The sequence below is a fragment of the Lithobates pipiens genome, unplaced genomic scaffold, assembly GCF_037356315.1.
Source record: "Lithobates pipiens isolate NorthernLeopardFrog02 unplaced genomic scaffold, aLitPip1_a1.2 Scaffold_8, whole genome shotgun sequence".
NCBI classification, from domain to species: Eukaryota; Metazoa; Chordata; class Amphibia; order Anura; family Ranidae; genus Lithobates; species Lithobates pipiens.
Window position 1 is genome coordinate 126,239,213 of NW_027507903.1, and position 13,775 is coordinate 126,252,987.

General features: G+C 42.1%; 1 protein-coding gene across 6 annotated transcripts in view; it reads left to right on the forward strand.

The window, feature by feature from the left end:
- The window catches only part of SHANK3 (SH3 and multiple ankyrin repeat domains 3), a 595,219-nt gene that overhangs the window by 277,127 nt on the left and 304,317 nt on the right, over positions 1 to 13,775 (forward strand). For all 6 annotated transcript variants that reach the window (XM_077474101.1, XM_077474102.1, XM_077474098.1 and 3 more), the window contains one exon: positions 2,282 to 2,398. In XM_077474101.1, the coding sequence (XP_077330227.1) occupies positions 2,282 to 2,398 (117 nt within the window). The remainder of the gene's footprint in view (positions 1 to 2,281; positions 2,399 to 13,775) is intronic.

The window sequence follows — 13,775 nt, forward strand, 5'->3', positions numbered from 1 at the left end:
CTCATCTGGCTGAATTGGGTCCCAGGGGATAACGACTGCCTGCTAAGGTGGAGTTTGGCCTTACAACTGTACAACTTCACTATTCAGTACAGAAGGTGGGGGGGGGGCAGCACCAAAATGCAGATGGGCTCTCCCGTCAACAAGATTCCCAGTAAAGCCCAGCAACCCACAAGTGCCTCTAGGGTAGCCTGTTGAGGTTCCCCTTTTGGCACTCGTAAAGTGGAGAGGGGAGGGGTTGTCATGGGGACCCACTTCCCCTGATTTCCCTACTGTCCCCCAGCACCAGCCCTACAAGTGTTTGCGCCAAGTGTCACTGTGACTGGAGTTACTTTGGGAGTGATTGTATTACATTGTTCTGTTGTGTCCATTGGCCTTGGGAGAAAAGTATATTATGGGATGTATGTCTAGGTGGAGGTGGGGGATTCGTCCAGAAGCCCCTCCCTGCTGATAAGACTATTTATTGATGAGAAGTTTGAATACACCTGACCTGTGTGTCTATTGTTATTGGACAGCTTACCGCACCAAGGGGGAGGGTGAGTGTCCCTGCGTTGTATATCTGTTGTTACATGTGTTTGAATAAAGAGTCTTATGTTTTTCACCCTACACTGTGTTACGGCGAGTGACTGGGTGGGCTAAAGGGACTTGGATCGTGTGGTACTGGGCAGAGGAAGCATTTACAATAGACATAGTCCTGTTCAGGACGGAGGTCCTTTACAACCCCTATTCTAAGCCCTAAACTAACTACCCTGTAAAGGAAAAATGTCTATACTTACCTCTCCTGAAGGCCTGAAGGTCCGGTCACATGATCTCTCACGCGCTGGCTTCAGTGAGGAGGAGAGATCACCAACAAGGGCTGCAGTGCCTGAGCGATGACGTCACCCATGACCTTACTTTGAGGCATCTGTTATCGGCTGTCCCTCCTCTACACTGAAAACAGTGATGGGAGACGATCATGTGACTGGACCAGAGTGCCCTCACACTAGGTAAGTATATACATCTTTACAGGGTAGTTAGTATAATGCCGCGTACACATGACTGGACTTTCCGGCAGAAAAGGTCAGACGGTCTTCCCAACAGACTTTAAACTGAGTTACGACGGACTTCCAACACACAAAGTTTGAGCTCTGGATCTAAAATCAGATCGTTTAATTTCCGATCGTGTGTAGACAATTCCGACTGACAAAGTGCCGCGCATGCTCAGAATAAATTACAAGACAAAAGCTTTTGGCTACTGGCCCGTTTATAGTCCCGTCGTACGTGTTGTACGTCACCGCGTTCGGAACGATCAGATTTTCCGACAACTTTGTGCAACCGTGTGTATGTAACACAAGTTTTGGCCAAAATCCGTCGGAAAAAATCAGACGGATTTTGTCGTCGGAAAGTTTGACTGTGTGTGCAGGGCATTAGAATGGGGGTAGGAGCAGGTTTAGGCTTAGACAGTATTTGACTGGATTTCTTCTTAAAGCTTTTAGAGGGTAGATTCATTACAGATGTAGAGTAATGCTTTATTTACAGAAACTAATTTTCCACAGCACGTTGATAGAAAAAGCAAAAAAAAATTTACTTTTCTACCAAATTTTTTATGCACTTTTCAACAGCAGCATATTTTTTAGCTCTATCATCAGTTTACATCAGTGTGTTTCTCACAAAATAAATTGTCCAGAAGCAGAGGTATTTTCTCTTTTGTACAATACAGGTTGAAAGCTGAGCTACAGGAAATTTTTCAATTCTGCTCTATATAAAGAACCTCTAATGATGATAATGACGGTGATAATTCTAGGTCCTGCTTACTGCTGTGTAGTGTACAAATGACAAGCATTTCCCTTTTATGACAAATTCTGCTAAATACAATTATTTTCTGGGATTGTCAGAAACATCTAGTGCAAATATTACAATATTTTTTCTGATTGAGGTATTTCAGGAAAAATATGACATTATGGCTACTAGATGGAGCTGATAATCATATGAAATAAACACATGATGCAAAATATGGTCAGGGTCAGAATTTGTCATGGATGGGCAATTGCTTGTCACATTTAACCCAATTTTTAAAAAAAATAGAACCCTAAGTTTTGCTTGTAAACATATGAAGCCACGAACAAATATTAATGCACCTTTTATAAAAATGTGTTTTTAGTAAAATGCACTTTACCACAGATTCATGCTGCTGGTGGTATATTTTGGTTAGGGATTAGGCAAATAGTAGATGGATAGTATACTGTACCTAATTAATCATTTCCACTGGAAGTCCTAATTATCTCCAATCTTTCTGTGTGCACAGGCGTGCCGTTATGGACATGTTCAACATCTGGAGCATCTTCTGTTTTATGGAGCAGATATGAGAGCACAGAATGCATCTGGGAACAGCGCTCTGCACCTTTGTGCGCTCTACAACCAGGTAATACGACTTTCTATATAGCTTGGTAATATTTGAATGTGAAGAGCTGACTGGAACTGCTGGGACTAAGTGACCCATATTTTACTATTCCTACGCTACTGAATTATTTTAATTAAAGCTGAGTACAGTATCTGAAGTGATAATTATCATTGCATAAATGCTTTTAGAAAACACACGGGTGTATTTATTAATTATTCAACAGGAAATTCAAGGTGGGTCATGCCATCATTTATTTACCTATTACATTAAAAAGTCCAGTCCAGGGAGAGGACTTAAAAAAGGGTTATTTTCATCCCAAATGTTATCACAGCTTCCATCTCCATCTGTACTGAGTGTCATTTTTTTTTGGTAATCAGTTGCTATATTATATTATTTGTACTTGATGTTTCCCAGTTGCCTCTTCAGTCTATATCCTTCTTTGGTATCTTCAGTCATCAAATTAATGTATAGTGCAGAGTAGTTGTGAATGACATTCTCGGCAGAGCTACGTTTTTTTTTTTTAAGTGTTTGTAATGCCAATGATTTAATAATACACTTTTTACACACAGGCGCTCTGCTGTGTTCAGGATCCGTGAACTGATCCTTGCTAAACTGGAACAGAGTACAATTTTGTAACATCTCTGCCAATTCAGTTTCTGACAGTGAACTGTGGCAGACCTTTAATGACTCTATAGGATTGACCTACTAAATCTGGAGAGTGCAAAATCTGGTGCAGCTCTGCATAGAAACCAATCAGCTTTAAACTTCGGCTTGTTCAATCGAGCTTTGGTTTCTATGCAGAGATGCACCAGATTCTGCACTCCCAATTTTAGTAAATAGACTCCAGCGCGTAGCGGGATGTGCGCTGAACAAAATTATAAACGTAACACTTTTGTGTTTGCCCCTATTTATCTTGAGCTAAACTCAAAGATCTACAACTTTTTCTATGTACAGAAAAGGCCTATTTCTCTCAAATATTGTTCACAAATCTGTCTAAATCTGTGTTAGTGAGCACTTCTCCTTTGCCAGGATAATCCATCCGCCTCACAGGTGTGGCATATCAAGATGATGATTATTGCACAGGTGTGCCTTAGGCTGGCCACAATAAAAGGGCACTCTAAAATGTGCAGTTTTACTGTATTGGGGGGGGGGGGCATCGGGGGGGTCCAAGAACCAGGTGTGACCATTATTTGCCTCACACAGTGCAGCACATCTCCTTCGCATAGAGTTGATCAGGTTGTTGATTGTATGGCCTGTGGAATGTTGGTTCATTCCTATTCAGTGGCTGTGTGAAGTTGCTGGATATTGGCAGGACCTGGAACACACTGTCGTATATGCTGATCCAGAGCATCCCAAACGTGCCCAATGGGTGACATGTCCGGTGAGTATGCCGGCCATACAAGAACTGGGATGTTTTCAGCTTCCAGGAACTGTGTACAGATCCTTGCAACATGGGGCCGTGCATTATCATGCTACAACTTGAGGTGATGGTCCTGAATGAATGACACAACAATGGGCCTCAGGATCTCATCACGGTATTTCTGTGTATTCAAAATGCCATCAATAAAATGCACCTGTGTTCATTGTCCATAGCATACACCTGCCCATACCATAACCCCACCGCCACCATAGGCCCCTCGATCCACAACGTTGACATCAACAAACCGCTTACCCACACAATGCCATACACGCTGTCTGCCATCTGACCTGTACAGTAAAAACCAGGATTCTTCCGTGAAGAGAACACCCCTCCAAAGTGCCAGACACCTTTGAATGTGAGCATTTGCCCACTCAAGTTGGTTACGATGACAAACTGCAGTCAGGTCGAGACCCCAATGAGGACAATGAGCATGCAGATGAGCTTCCCTGAGACGGTTTCTGACAGTTTGTGCAGAAATTCTTTGGTTATGTAAACCGATTGTTGCAGCAGCTGTCTGGGTGGCTGGTCTCAGACGATCTTGGAGGTGAAGATGCTGGATGTAGAGGTCCTGGGCTGGTGTGGTTACACGTGGTCGCCGGTTGTGAGGTCGGTTGGATGTACTGCCAAATTCTCTGAAACGCCTTTGGAGACGACTTATGGTAGACAAATGGACATTCAATTCAAGGCCAATAGCTCTGGTGGACATTCCTGCAGTCAGCATGCCAATTGCACACTCCCTCAAAACTTGCAACATCTGTGGCATTGTGCTGTGTGATAAAACTGCACATTTTAGAGTGACCTTTTATTGTGGCTAGCCTAAGGCACACCTGTGCAATAATCATTCTGACTAGTCAGCATCTTGATATGCCACACCTGTGAAGTGGATGCATTATCTTGGCAAAGGAGAAGTGCTCACTAACACAGATTTAGACAGATTTGTGAACAATATTTGAGAGATATAGGCCTAAATAGGGGCAAACACAAAAGTATTGCGTTTATAATTTTGCTTAGTGTAAATGGACTTGTGTCTATTTGAATCAGGCTACCACTAATCCATCATGTGTTGATCTGGAAAAACATAAAAAAAACTGCAATCCTTTTGCATTTTATGTTCTGGACCGACTTGCAGGAAGGTGGAAGTAGATGGAAGCATCCACCTGCCCATAGACCTGCTTGGAGCTTTCCGATCAGATCCACCTGAAAATCTGACAGGAGGAAATGATCTGAAAGCCCATTTGAAAGGGCTCTAAACTTCTGGTGTGCTATTATTTTAAGTTATCTGGTAGTTTTTGAGACTTTTTAAAAAGTTTAAAGTTATAGTTGTAGTCAGGGTCAGACTGACCATTTGGCACTCGGGCAGTGTCCGAGGGCCCTGGGTCAGGGGGGCCCCATGAGCGGCTCAGTCTGCCATTGGATATGCCAACAGCTTATCATGCAGGATAGGAGAAGTTTATGCACCGTGGAGGCAGTAGCTATGTCATCTCTGCCTGCAGTTGATGAGGCTGTATGAGAGGACTCGGGTGCTGGCCAGGATTACAGAGCGATCATGGAGCCATGAGGATGATAGCAGTGACAGACGCTCCAGTCACCTCTCCTCTTGGGGAATTCAGCAGAGTGGCAGGGCCACAGTATACATCCATGCAGCAGAGGAAAGCCAGTGAGAGAGCTGAAGGCTGCAGAGTGAGGACAGAGTGGAGTCATGTCGGAGATAGCCACCTGACCTGCCTTGTGTGCAGCAGCAGGTCAGTGTGTAATCACAGCAGTTTTGTGTGTATCTTTAATCATCAGCTAGGCTAGCTGAGTGTTCCTTCTTGCCCAGTGCCCATCTACCAGGTGCTATTCCCTGGTACACTGATATCTGTATAATGAGTGCCCCTCAGTGTACAGATATCAGTGTTGAATATATTGAATAGCACTCAGTATACAGATATCAGTGTTAGGGAAAAGCACTCAGCATATAGATGTCAGTTATATACAGGCATACCCCACTTTTAAGTACACAATGGGTGTTATTTACTAAAGCTGAAAAGTGCAAAATCAGGCTCACTTCTGCATAGAAACCAATGATCTTCTAATTCCAGCTTGTTCAATTAAGCTTTGGTAATAAAAGCTGGAAGCTCATTGGTTTCTTTCAGAAGTGAGCCTGATTTTGCACTTTCCAGCTTTAGTGAATAATTCCCATTGTGTACTTAAAAGAGGGGTATGCCTGCATAGGAAATAACACTTACTGATATTCCCTATGTGTTACACTGACATCTATACACTGAGTGTTTTTCCCTAACATTGATATCTGTATACTGAGTGCCATTCCTTCTATAAAACACTGATATATGCACACTTCGGTGGAAAGAACGCCCCTTACATTGGTGGTCAGTGAGAATAATGTCACTGACATTGGTGGTCGGCAGAAAGAATGTTCCTTACATTAGTGGTCAGCAGAAAGAATGTTCCTTACATTCGTGGTCAGTGGAAAGAATGTTCCTTACATTGGTGGTCAGAGAGAATAATGTTCCTCATATTGGTGGTCAGTGAGAATAATGTTTCTTACATTGGTGATCAGTGAGAATGTTTCTTACATTGGTGATCAGTGAGAATAATGTTTCTTACATTGGTAGTCAGTGGGAAGAATGCTCCTTACATTGGTGGTCCATGAGAATAATGTTCCTTACATTGGTGGTCAGTGAGAGGAATACCCCTTACAATGGTGATCGATGGGAAGCATGTTTCTTACATTGGTAGTGAGCTGGAAGAATGCCCCCTTACATTGTTGGTCACTGGGAAGAATGCCCGTTACAATGGTGATCGATAGGAGGAATGCCCCTTACATTGGTGGACTGTGGGAAGAATGCCCCTTACATTCGGTGTCAGCAGGAAGAATGCCCCTTACAATGGTGGTCAGTTAAAATGTTATAAAGTAAATAAAGATTATTTTAAAAAAATGTAAAGCACACCCATGACCCCCGAACACGCTATATATGAAAAGTTTTATGTAGGATGAGCACATGTATGTAAGCAATAAGGGTGCCACACATGTATGGTATCGTCAGGAACGTTGGAGTAAAAGCAATTCTAGGGCCATAATTTTGTAACATGCTCTACAGAGCGTTTTATTTTTTATTTTTTGTCTATGTTTTATCAAATTGTTCAGCTATGAAGACATTTGCACCTGTTATATTGTGCTAATTTATAAAATCCTTAATTTTGGAAATCTATCATTGTTGCACTTTCTTTAATACAAGTATATTTTTCTTTGTATTCTTTAATAAACATTTATTTAGAACATAGTGTAGAGGAATTCTGTGACAAACTCATGTAGTGTGGACAGTGCAATATGTAGGTGGGACTTTGTGTGGGTGTGGCTTGAGTGTGGGTGGGATTACATGGGCGGGGACAGAGGGCCCCAAGATCTCAAATAGACACTATTCTAAGGGCTCATGCACACTGCAGCTAAAAAAAGCTACTTTTACAGGAATTAGATTTTTTTTTCAGCTTGAAGAAGCTTGTACTTTTTTGGGCTCTTTTGCACATTTTGATTGACCTTCTTTGAGCTTTTTTGAGCATAAGCTTTTCGCTGAGCTCCATCCTCATGGTTAAAAATATGGATAGAAATGCATTTCTAAGTGCAGTATGCACTTAGAGGATTACAGGATTACAGAGTAAACAGGCTCATCAATGTATGAAGTCCTCTTGAGATGGTCCTCCCTGTCACTGTGCCGAACCAGCAGCTACAGGAACTGAGAGTCTGGAGGAGCAAGATGGCAAAACTGTTTTTGAAGAAAGAGCCTTTGCGAATGCTCCAAAACTAGTCACCACCCCCTTGCAGACACAACTTCCGCTTCCTGTGTTCCACAGTGGTTTCAGTTTCAGTGCGATGGCCATTTTGCTCCTCTGGACCCTTGGTTCCTGCAGCTGCTGGTGGGCAAAGTGACAGGGAAGACCATCTCAGGAGGATTTCATACATTGATAAACCTGTTTACTCCTATGTTTTTTACCATTGCCTTTTAATAAAATTGCTGACATACTGCACTTAGAAGCGCCTTTCTCAACATTTTCATCTTTGTCTATCCAGAGCATGCTTTTCCTGTAAATGCTGCTTGAGTGCCTGTCAGCTTGCTATCCAGCTATCTTGGATGATCCTGAATGTATATAGCACCTGGAGGACTGGCAGAAGTGCTCCTACTTACCATTTTCCATCCTAATGGTTGCATCAGTCCAGTCAACTGTGGCCTTACGCTACTGCATGAATGGTTTGGCACATACACTTTGCCATATTTACAAGATAAGAAACTGTGAGCATCTTATTGCTTTCAATGGGGCTTCTGCCCGCAGCTAATTACTGGGAACCCTTGTTGGTCTCTCACATGTAATCGCTAATAGGATCCATTTGCATGTGCGAACACCCTTTGAAAGGGAATATCTGTTTGGCCACTCCTTGGATAAGTACATCAAGTAAATAACTGCGGGCAACAGTACTCTTCTCCACTGGTAAAAGGAACGCTCAACCTTCTAGAAGTAGAAATTCTGTTCCTGAGGTTGGATATGTTTTGTCCCTCTCAGACCTCTAGTGCCAAATGTAACATTATTTTACAGAAAGGCAAGGGCCCTCCAAATCAGCTAAATATGGTTCCAAGCCCTCTTCCCAGTGATGGGCACCCCCACTTATCAGAGTGGAGGAACATATTTTGGCCTTCTCAGCCTTCTGTTTCTAGGAAATATCAGATGTCTAGGTCAAAAGTGTAATTTCCAGGGACTGCAAACTGGAGTTTTAACTCTTCCTCCTGCCTGCCTCCTTCATGCTTTCAAATGTGCCTCTTTCCTTGCTAAGATGGGCAAATGTTAGTGCTGCCATCTGGCAGCTTCTGTTTCAAGGGGGTTATTACCCATGTGCCAAAAAAGAAGAGCTTTCAAGGGTTCTACACAAACCCCTTTACAATTCTCAAACCAAATGGAGGAGCCTGGGTTATTCTGAATCTAAATACTCTCAACTTGTGGGTTTAGAAGTTGCACATGGGAGCAGTAAAAACAAGGAATGTCCTAAAGGTTATGTATACATCACACATATGAGCAATGGAGGCTAGGAACAGTCATAAACATACTGTATATGCACTCATAAAGTCATATTAATCTAATTTGGCTGTTATTTTTAACATGGAAACAGATAGATACCAATGCTATAAATTATTCTACATGCATAGAGCCTGACATCATTTACGTAACTGACTCCTTGCATCAGCCCTGGACCAAAGCCACAGATCCAACATTTCCTAAGAAGCTTGTACTTGTCCTAAAGCTCAAAAGACATTAACTCTATGTCAGAATATGATTATACCTGTCACGTACTAGTAGAAGAGCCTCACATGATGAGGAAGGCCTCTTTTACACCTCTGGCTCGAGGCCCCTGATAGAGTGGACAGATGGTGAAGTAGCGCAGATTGGCAGAAGTGCCTGTTAGTCTTTCTAGCAGTGCAGCCCAGCAGGGTATACAGGCTCAGCAGATGAGAGAAGACCAAGGACCACAGCGGAGCAGGGTAGCAAGGTAGTGGCAGGTAAGCAGTAGGCAGGAGAAGGCCAGCGGAAGTCAGGAGACAAGCTGGAGTCAGTCCAGACGGAGTTCAAGAATGGTTAAGACAAGCCGGGTCAGTAACTGGAATCAGTTGGAGAGTAACAGGTTGCATGGGAATGCTGTAGACAGGACAGCACTGATCCAATTTACTGGCTCAGTTGGCGCTTGGCACCGCCGTTGGCGACAGATGCACATACGTGCACAAGCATGTGCGTATTTCCTAAGAGCCATGTATAGGGTAGTGAGCTTTCCTACGACTGTGCACAGGCATCCGCCAGAGAGGCAATCTCGCTCGCTGGCATGCCCTTCCTGACGAAAAATCTATTGCTTCTAAATTATGAGATTAGGCACTGAAGGTGCTTTGCCTGAACTGCTGTCTGGACAAATGTTCTCCTTACTAGCATCTTTTCTGTTGGGCAGCAATCACAATTCCTAAAGATGATCATGGTGGGGAGAGTACACAGCAGTGTGACAGTACTGTACATGAGAGCGTCATAGCCATGGACTGTCTGTCAGACCCAGGGCACCCAGCAAGAGATGTGGGCATGTGCCCCAGCCCAGCGCTGGTGATGTCACTGCGTATCATGGGAATCTCATGAATTTTGTAGCCAGGAATGCTTCATTCAATCAGCCTAGTTATTTTGTTTTTTGGATGATTGCAGAATGTTTATTCTAGTGTTTAGGGCCCTAGGAAACATATAATGTACAACCTAAAGCAAATGTGCAATGAAGATCATCAATGTGACATTTATTGAATAGTGAATAGCATATATTATACACTGTATATTATTCTGATGTCAGTAAAAAAGTAATACTAACTGTGTGTGTCAGTAAATGTATATTAACGCTATCTGTTTTAGTAGAGATGCCAGTCTCCGATGGTAGCAAAAAACGTGCATGAGAGGCAGGAAATGCGGCATCTTTTTAAGGTTCATTTGATGCTTAATATTGTGGTTGGATGATTAAGATTGTGTTTGTAGTCCTCCCTGTATCTCTGTACATGCAGTCTAATTTTTGTGATAGCAGCGCCCCTTATTCTTATTCCCACCTGTTGAAGTGGTGCCCTTTTCTTTTTTATCTGCCCAGATAGGCCTGTATTAAACCAGACTGAGGATGGATGGTAACCAAAAATAATCTGATCATTATATTGATCCTGAGCTGAAAAACACAGTTAAAGTTAAACATCGCCACAAATGTTACTACTTCAACCCATACTTCCATAACACTGCAGTCAGACACCGTGCAAATTGTGACATATACAGTTTGAGCTACAATACAGAAAGAGCTACAGTAACATATCTCCTGCTTTGCTTTATATTCTTGTATATGCTTTCTCCATGTTTATCGTAGGTAATTGTGTTTTAAATAGATTTATAAAAATAAAATAAGAAATCATATTTTTTTTGACAAGAGAAGAGAATTTGTCATACATAGAGGCACACATTAATTAGATGCAAAATGAACCTATTTACAAATGTGTAAGTAGGCTGTCCTTAACTTCTGACCCTTTGGCAAGCCCTGGGGTCTTTATTTATTTTACATTTTTTTCAATAAATGTTTATTAAAATTTTCCAGGTATACATTAAATCACAGTCATCAGGTATACAGTGAAACAGAAGCTGTTAATGCAATCAATAAGTCGTACAATAAACATGTATAGCAGAAATATAATAACAAGTTCAAAACACGGCCAACTGAGCCTCTTACTAGGTCACTTCTGCAAGGTGCAGGTGAAGTTCCGACCCAGTAAAGTCTGCCTCTGGTAAAGCGGGAATACAATAATTAACAAGTGTATTAACTGAGGATCATTAAGCATCTCCGTGTGAGGGAGAAGGGGTGGGGGTAGGGGTCCAATCGGGGTAATGTAATGTACCGATCAAAGCCACCCTTGAACCCATTCACCCCTAAAGGGTTCTAACTGTGAATGGGTGGGGGCCATGTGTAGTAATGAATGTGGTTTAACCTATTCGGTATCCATATGTTTAAGCAAAAGCTCTGTAATAGTAATGTGTTATCTAGGAGGGAGGGGGGAGTAAAAAATCCAGAAACCGTTAGGGTGTGTGCTCCTGCCGGAACAGTGAAGGAGGTATGTTGGTAGGGTCTTTATTTTTTTACGTAACTAAATTTATAAGACAGAAGGGAAATATACATAGTTACATAGTTGGTAAGGTTGAATAAAGACAACAAGTCCATCCAGTTCAACCCTATGTAGGTGTGTGTGTAGAAAAATAATTTCCCATATTCCTGTATATTGTTTTCGTTAAGATGCATGTCCAAGAGTCTTTTAAAACTATCCTTACTTCCTGCAGACAACACCAATTGCGGAAGAGAGGTCCACATCCTTACTGCCCTGACAGTGAAACACTCCCTATGCAGTTTTTGATTAAATCGCTTCTCTTCCAGTCTATTCGTTTTGGCCCTGTGTTTTCCTACACTTCCTGGGAATGAAAAGTTTAATTCTTATGCTGGGATCACCATTGAGATATTTGTATATCGCTATCATATCTCCTCTCAAGTGTCTCTTCTTCAGGGAGAATAAATTTAGCACTTGTAGTCGTCCTCATAATTCAGGTCCTCCAGTCCCCTTATTAATTTAGTTGCCCTTCACTGGACTCTCTCTAGCTCCAGCACATCTTTTCTGAGGAATGGTGACCAGAACTGAACGGATTACTCCAGATGCGGCAGAACCAAAGTTTTATAAAGTGGGAAAATTATCGTTTTATCTCTGGAGTAAATTCCCTTCTTAATGCGTGCTAATATTCTGCTGGCTTTGGTAGCCGCAGCATGACACTGCATGCTATTGCTCAGCCTGTTTTCTACTAGAACCCCTAGATCCTTCTCCATCCTGGAATCCCCTAGGGGTTCTCCCCCTAATGAGTAACTTGCATTTATATTTTTACCCCCTAAATACATTACCTTAAACTTTCCAATGTTAAACTTAATTTGCCATACAGTAGCCCACTCCATTAATTTATTCAGCTCCTCTTGTAAAGTTTCTGTAAGGTGTTCGTCTTCTAGATTCCCCTGGATAGCCTAGGCTGGAGTGGCTCAATGGAGGTCCCAATCGCCGGCGGATAACCAAATACACATACTCGTGGGTACGTGGTAACTGATTACAAGGTTTAATGGGAGAGAGGACCGTCTTTTATGTGGTATTACACAAAAGCCCTGCCCTGTGAAGGGCCAATAGGGTCATTTACACATACATCAACAATTTAACTCATGACATTAGTTATTTCCTGAAATGTAAGTTAAAGGTTATCTCCTGACAGTTATTTTGCCCTTTTAGCATCTACTGACTGACCATATTCTTGCGTAACCAGTCCTTATCTAGCTTTTGTGTCTCTCAGCAATGTATAGAAACGAAACTACAGGCAGATGTTCTGGAGAGACATGCAGATATCTGTCATCTAGTCACGTTATTTTGTACATAGTATGTTACGTACGCAATTCTGATACCTATTGAAATGCAAGCCTAAGCATATTGGTACTTGACTTAGTATTTCAATAGGTATCCCCTTATAATCCTCCCTTTGATCATTCTGTGATTTACATAATGATCATTCCTTTTCTAATTTAATAGCACAGGCTTCATACTCCGAACCCTCGTGCTCTTGGTTTTTATACCATACCGTTGGATCTTTAACAATGGAAGTGAGTTTCAGATCCTCCGGAGCGGCCGTGTTTCCCTTTTTACATAAACATTTGATTATCTTATAACAGGCATATAAAAATAGAATGAAGAGGATCACAGTGGCAATTATCATGGCAGTATTTCGGAGCCAAGATATTAATCCCCCAAAACTAAAACTGCTCGAGAATGGATCCCAGTTTTTTCCTATATTTCTTGCCTCTTTCTGTAGTTTATTTACCTCTTCCCTGTGTTGGGCAATAACGTCATAATAGTCTGGGACTTCGATGCTGGTATTATGAATCCAGGTACAGCACTCATAATCCTCAGTAGTCTCACAGAGGCCAGTAAGGGCTGCACTCATACTTTCTATGGCCAACTCATGTAGTTCTAGTTGCTTCCTAATTGCCCTAGTTTCTAGATTTAGTTTGGTTATGTCATCAGAATTTTTCTCCAGAATCTCATCAATTATGCCAGTGTAGTTATTTAATCTTTTCATTAGGTCAATTCCCCACCCTGTCCAGGAAGGGAACCATGCCCAGGCCATATCTTTTTCTAAAAACAATTCTCGTTTATTACGGTGTCTAAGGGGATATCTAGGATGCATGCTAGCTTCAAGGAGGTGACTTCCCTTGTTATCCCCTAATACCCCCATGATAGGAACCAGGGCTGCAAGGTAACACCACCCCTGGGGTTTGGTTGGGATCCAGGGGTGACAGAGTTTGCCGCAGCATATATATGTGGTATTTCCTAGAGCTAGGGGCCGTTTATGGAACACGTTCCT